This window comes from Cetorhinus maximus, chromosome 8 (assembly GCF_964194155.1).
Source record: "Cetorhinus maximus chromosome 8, sCetMax3.hap1.1, whole genome shotgun sequence".
Classification (NCBI taxonomy): Eukaryota; Metazoa; Chordata; class Chondrichthyes; order Lamniformes; family Cetorhinidae; genus Cetorhinus; species Cetorhinus maximus.
Window position 1 is genome coordinate 4,179,908 of NC_135886.1, and position 6,992 is coordinate 4,186,899.

Below are 6,992 nucleotides of genomic sequence, written 5' to 3' on the forward strand. Positions count from 1 at the left end.
CCATCTGGACTCTCGCTCTTTGCTATGGAGAAGTGTCAATCCACCTCACTATATTGTTCCCTGCTACCACTACATTCCTTTGTGCTCTCCCCACTTGAATGGCTTCCTATACCTTAGTGCCATGGTCAGTTTGCTCATCCACCCTGCAGCCCCCACTCTCATCCAAACAAGCTGAAAGAACCTCAAACCTATTGGATAATTGCAGAGGCTGACACTCCTGCACTCCTGCCATTTGGGTCCCCTTACCTGCCTCGACTACAGTCACACCTTCCTGTCCAAATAACAAGATCCTATCCTAACAGGTATGATAGCCTTCTGATACAAAGTGTCCAGGTAACTTTCCCCCTCCCTGATGTGTCGCAGTGTCTGCAGCTCAGCCTCCAGTTCGATGACTCTGAGCCGAAGCTCCTCAAGCTGCAAAAACTTACTGCAGATGTGCTTGCCCTGGATAACACTGGTATCCAGGAGCTCCCACATGCTGCAGCCATGAGACATCACCTGTCCTATCATACTTATGTGCTTTAATTAATTACTTAATTATTTTATTCAATTATTTATTTTCTTTTATATGTTTATTAATCTTATCACACTTTCTGTACTGTTTTAGACCTTAGGAATAGAATAGACCTTGACCACTTACCAGGTACTCACCAAACAACTAGCCTCTTCCCCTGTAACAGAGCAAAAACCAGTTCCTACAGGGTGAAAGAGAAACAGCAAAGGGGCACCACCCTCCCCTCTCATTGAACTCTCTCAGCTCACCAAGCTCCCACACTACATTAAGGTCATGCACTCATTGCTGGTCATACTGGGAATGTCTGAATTTATATGTTCTAAACAAAGGAGCTAGCTGAGTCCCTGGGTCCTCTTTTCACTCAATCTTCTAGTTGCTTGTCTCTGGGTCCTCTCGCTCTTCATTGATGGTGACAGTTGGGTAGCAGTATCACATTGATCCTCTGCCCTTAAGAGTAAGTAACAGAAGGAAGGGGGAGAACTTGAAAAGTTTAATTTAGATTCTTTTATGGGGAATGAGATCGATCTGCCCTATAATGGCAACAAACTAAGTAGGTCTCTGGCTAGCAATGATTGGTTTAAGGAGGAGGCGACAAACAATTTGGGATGCTTGGCAACGCTTCACACTAACTTGGTTAGTAATCGGCTCATGCAATTCTCTTATGACAAACCGGCAGTTAATGACTAACTATTGAAGAGCAATTAGTTCCTACACGAGCTAAGGAGATGTAAAATCATGTCCAGTGTGAAAATATGTTTGGTCAATTTAGGCTCCAGGGTACAATATAAACGTGAAAATGAACATGTCGACCAGGTTTCCACATAATTCAGCTCATCTTCAGCAGACAAAGAAAGGTTACACTAAGAAATAGATTATCTGGCATTGCACATACGCAATACTGTTTGAGTTAATGCCATATACCACAAATGAATATAATATGGAACTGATGAGCAATTGGGTTTAGCGGCATGCTCTGTTCCTTTAATGGTTGGTTCCAGAGCAACTTGAGGCAATGTTCACCTCACCCGTCCATTTACCTAGCTACCTCTCTGTCCGGCATTCAGCGGGTGGGTGCGAGAAATGCTGGTCACGTTTCGAGGCGTCACTCGCGACGACTATCCTTCACATATTGGTTTAAGTCACACCATTCCAAGCCTCTGGCCTGCTCCCTATTTAAAGCCAGTATAACAGCCTTCAGGACATGCCTCCACCCACCTCATACTGCTTCTCCCCCCCCATTCCCAGAAAATGGGAAAATGCAAAAACCCCAAGTGGGAAAAACATAGAGAGAATGAAAAATGGCAGGAGAGAAACAGGAGGAAGAGAGTAAGAGTGACTTCGAAAGCAGCACGACAGATACAGAAGAGAATTTTTATTTTTGACTGTGAACGGTGCATCAGTTGATAAAAAATAAAGAGCTTGCATTTTTATATTACTTTTCAGGAGAAGCCAAAGCACTTTATAGCCACTGGAGTATTATTGAAGTATAGTCACTGTTGAAATATGGGAAGTGCAGCGGCCAATTTGTGCACAGCAAGCTCCTACGAACAACAATGTGATAATGTCCAGATTGCCTTTGTTAGTGATGTTTGTTGAGGAATAAATATTGGCCAGGACACCAAAATACAACATCTGTACTCTGTTCAGCGTTGATTATGTGCTCAAGTCTCTGGAGTGGGATTTAAGCCCCACAGCCTTCTGACTCAGAGAATGTGACCAACAGAACCATAACTGACAGCTTAATTATGATATAATGTCTTTTCATTACATAACACTCCCCTCATTTAAAACAATGCGACCTGAACTGGAAGCAATGAGGAGGGTAATTTGCAGCCATGGGCAGTACACAGAGGATTAATTGTTCTGGCAGCTGTGATTAGGCAAGAATTGGTTACAGGTCAGTGATGAAATAATCAGACAACCAAAATTATTCCAATCCATCAGGAGATGAGTGCAGATCGCACTGGATATTTGATGGTCTAATGTTTAAGGTCTGCAATGCCTCAAAATAAATGATACAAATTAAATCCCACACAAAAAAAAGCAGTGCTGCGAGAAACAGAGTTGATGTTTCGAGTCCATATAACCCTTCTTCTGAAGAAAAGGCTAACTCTGTTTCTCCCTCCACAGACGTTGTTAGGCCTGCTCAGTTTCTCCAGCATTTTCTGTTTTTGTTTCAGATTGGAGGGGGCATCGAATGAAGCTTTTTTGGTTAGAGCTTAGGAATAAAAAGGGGCAGCCACATTGTTAGGTGTTTATTATAGACCCCCAGATAGTCAGCGGGAAATTGAGGAGCAAATATGTGCACAATTTTTGGAGGTGTGTAAAAACAATAACAATAGGGTAATTATATTAGGTGATTTCAACTTTCCCAACATTAATTGGGATAGACGTAGTGTTAAGGGCTGGGATGGAGTGGATTTCTTGAAATGTGTACAGGAGAACATTTTAGGTCAATATGTAGAGGGTCCAACAAGGGACGGCGCAGAGCTGGACCTAATTCTGGGGAATGAACCTGGACAGGTGGCTGAGGTGGTGGTGGGGGAGCATTTTAGTGATAGCGACCACAACATGGTACAGTTTAAGTTTGTTATGGACAAAGAAATCAACAAGTTGCAAAAAAATGTTTTGGATTGGGGGAGAATGGATTTTATTAAAATAAGGCAGGATCTGGCCAAGGTAGACTGGGAACAGCTACTTGTGGGGAAATCTACAGAGGAACAGTGGGGGGTGTTCAAAAAGGAACTGGGGAGGGCACAGGCTCAACATGTTCCCTCTAGGGTGATAGGAAGGAGTAACAAGCCCAGAGAACCATGGATGACCAGAGACATTCAAGTTATGATGAGAAGGAAAAGAGAGACTTTTAGCAGGTACAAGGGAAGCTAATCAGCGGAGGCATTAGTGGAGTACAGAAAATGCAGGGTGGAGCTTAAGAAGGCAATTAGAAGAGCAAAGAGGGGATGATTTGTGTCCTAGACTGCTGAGGGAGGCAAGTGAGGAGATCGCAGGGGCTCTGACCCAAATTTTTAATTCCACTCTGGCCACTGGGGAGGTGCCAGAGAACTGGAGAACAGCTAATGTGGTTCCGCTATTTAATAAGGGTTGTAGAGATAAGCCAGGGAACTACAGGTCAGTGAGTCTCACGTCAGTGGTAGGGAAACTATTGGAGAAAGTTCTGAAGGCGAGTATCTATCTCCACTTGGAGAGGCAAGGTTTGATCAGGGATAGTCAGCATGGCTTTGTCAGAGGGAGGTCATGCCTAACAAATTTGATTGAATTTTTTGAGGAGGTGACCAGGTGTGTAGATGAGGGTAGTGTAGTTGATATAGTTTATATGGATTTCAGCAAAGCCTTTGACAAGTTCCCATATGGGAGACTTATAAAGAAGTCAAATGCACATGGGATACAGGGTAATTTGATAAGGTGGATTCAAAGTTGGCTTAGTTGTAGGAGGCAGAGGGTGATGACAGAAGGATGCTTTAGTGACTGGAAGCCAGTGTCCAGTGGCGTACCACAGGGATCTGTGCTGAGTCCCCTATTATTTGTCATTTATATAAACGACATAGATGACTATGTGGGGGGTAGGATTAGTAAGTTTGCGGATGACACAAAGATTAGCCAGGTGGTTAATAGTGAGTTTGAGTGTCTTAGGCTACAGGAAGATATAGACGGGATGGTCAAATGGGCAGATAAGTGGCAGATGGAATTTAACCCTGAAAAGTGTGAGGTGATACACTTTGGAAGGAGTAATTTGACAAGGAAGTATTCAATGAACGGCATGACACTAGGAAGTCCTGAGCAACAAAGGGACCTTGGCGTGTGTGTCCATAGATCTCTGAAAGTGGAGGGGCATGTTAGTGGGGTGGTGAAAAAGGCATATGGGACACTTGCCTTTATCAATCGAGGCATAGATTACAAAAGTAGGGAGATCATGTTGGAATTGTATAGAACCTTGGTGAGGCCACAGCTGGAGTACTGTGTGCAGTTCTGGTCACCACATTATAGGAAGGATGTGATTACACTGGAGGGGGTGCAGAGGAGATTCACCAGGATGTTGCCTGGGATGAAACATTTAAGTTATGAAGAGAGGTTGGATAGACTTGGGTTGTTTTCGTTGGAGCAGAGAAGACTAAGGGGCGACCTGATCGAGGTGTACAAGATTATGAGGGGCATGGACAGGGTGGATAGGGAGCAGTTGTTCCCCTTAGTTAAAAGGTCAGTCACAAGGGGGCATAAGTTCAATGTGAAGGGCAGGAGGTTTAGAGGGGATGTGAGGAAAAACCTTTTTACCCAGAGGGTGGTGACGGTCTGGAATGCGCTGCCTGGGAGGGTGGTGGAGGCGGGTTGCCTCACAGCCTTTAAAAAGTACCTGGATGAGCACTTGGTACATCATAACATTCAAGGTTATGGGCCAAGTGCTGGTAAATGGGATTAGGTAGGTAGGTCAGGTGTTTCTCACGTGTTGGTGCAGACTCGATGGGCCGAAGGGCCTCTTCTGCACTGTGATTCTGTGATTTCCAGCATCCACAGTATTTTGCTTTTATTTTAGAAAAAAAACAAGTGCTCTTTGTAACAATGCATTTTGTGTTTCACTTTATGTAAGTGTTCTTTGAACAATGGGGTTGCAAAATGCTAGAATGACACCAGATGGCTTCATTCAGTGCTTCAATCGCTGCAAAATAGAATGAATAGGATGAATCAGAATCTTGCACAATTGAGAAATAATATTATTGTATTCCACCCTCTTTCACCCTTTGATTCAGTCATCATGTAGAGTTGGAACAGCACAAGATTTATTAATGGCATTCTGCCTTTACCCATTGCTCGCTATAATGATTAAGGCAGTAGATCCTGTGACATGAAGCCACGATAGCAGCCCCAAGGGTCAGGCTGATAGATCACAGGTGAAAGGCCAATAAGTGGGGAGATGGAGTGAGACAGCAGCAGCGACCTTACTGGAATGCAGCCATCAGTCCGTACTCCTTCTCTGAATACCGAGTTCTTGCCAAACCACGGCCCTAATACTTTTTTTCAAATGGCCATTCTTCAGATAAAATAAAGGGCACCATTCTAAAGGGGGGTGCAGGAGCAGAGGGACCTGGATACATTTGTGCATAAGTCTTTGAAGTTGGCAGGACAGGTGAAGAGAGTGGTTATTAAGACATACAGTATCCTAGGCTTTCTGAATGGGGGCATAGAGTACAAGAGCAAAGGGGCTATGTTGAACTTGTAGAGGACAGTAGTTCGGCTTCAGTCGGAGTATTGCTTCCAGTTCTGGGCGCTGTACTTTAGAAAGAATGTGAAGGCATTGGAGAGAGTGCAGAAAAGATTCAAGAGACTGGTAACTGGGATGAGGAATTTTTGTTAAGAAGGTAGATTGGAGAAGTGAGGACTGTTCTCCTTGGAGAAAAGAAGACTGAGAGAAGATTTGATAGAGATGTTCAAAATCATGGAGGGTCTGGACAGATTAGATAGGGGGAAAATCTTACTTCTCGTGAAAGGATCAAGAACGACAGGGCACAGTTTAAAGTAATTGGTAAAAGAAGCAGAAGTGACCTGAGGAAAAGCTTTTTCATGCAGCGAGTGGTTCACGTCCGGAATGCACTGGCTGAGAGTGTGGTGGAGGCAGGTTCAACTGAAACATTCAGAAGGCAGTTATCTAAAAAGGAAGAATGTGAAGTGTTACCGAGGAGAGACCAGGGGGGTGGTGGGGGAGTGGGGGTGGCAGGGAATGGCGCTTAGTGAATTGTTCATTCAGAGGACAGGTGCAGACACAATGGGCTGAATTCTGTGATTCTGTGGCATCCGAATCAGGACAGCGAGTGTTTTGCAGGTAGGATTGCCAATCCTTCGGGGTTGTCCTGGAACCTTCAGGAATTGAAGATTAACCTCGAGACGCTGCTGCAAGAAACCTCGGAGAAATAAAAAAAATCGTCGGGGCATCGAAATTACGTTGTTTGCTTTTTAATTTCTTTGAATGCTTTCATTTGTTAATTATTTAATTAATCGTTTTTCTGCGTAGAATGGCTGGAGACTGGAGTTCCTGTAACAACTCCTCCAGGACTCCGGGAATTACGCCCACTGGACCTGGCAGCCATAGTTGGCCGATGTGCTCATTTTAATTTTTCCCAAACTATTGGAACGGCTGGCGTTTGTTCAGCCAAATTTCTTTTTCCAATGCTGACGGCCTAAGACATGGGTTTTCAAACTCACCCTTTTCACTGTGTTCCCCATAGTTGAAGATTTGGTTCCCTCCCCCCCCCTCCCCACCCTCCACCCAGCAGGGTGCACATTTTTAACACACGGTGTTACAGTGGTGGGCAGCCTGCGGCCCACCCGGGTTCTCTGAGTGCCGCCCCCCACGAGACGGTTTTGTTGACTGGTGCCCACGCGCAGGGCTGCCAGATTCCGCCGCTTTCCACCTGCCTTGGTTTTTTTCCCCACAGGTAAGAGTGAAGTGATGCACACGCAAGGCGAG

At 44.7% G+C, this 6,992-nt stretch overlaps 1 protein-coding gene across 1 annotated transcript in view; it reads left to right on the plus strand.

Annotated features, from left to right (window-relative positions):
- Window positions 1-6,378, plus strand: part of LOC144683376 (N-fatty-acyl-amino acid synthase/hydrolase PM20D1-like) — a 112,271-nt gene extending 105,893 nt beyond the window's left edge. The window contains exon 12 of the mRNA XM_078546329.1: window positions 6,348-6,378. Within this exon, the coding sequence (XP_078402455.1) occupies window positions 6,348-6,351 (4 nt within the window). The 3' untranslated portion in view covers window positions 6,352-6,378. The remainder of the gene's footprint in view (window positions 1-6,347) is intronic.
- Window positions 6,379-6,992: the final 614 nt, after the last annotated feature.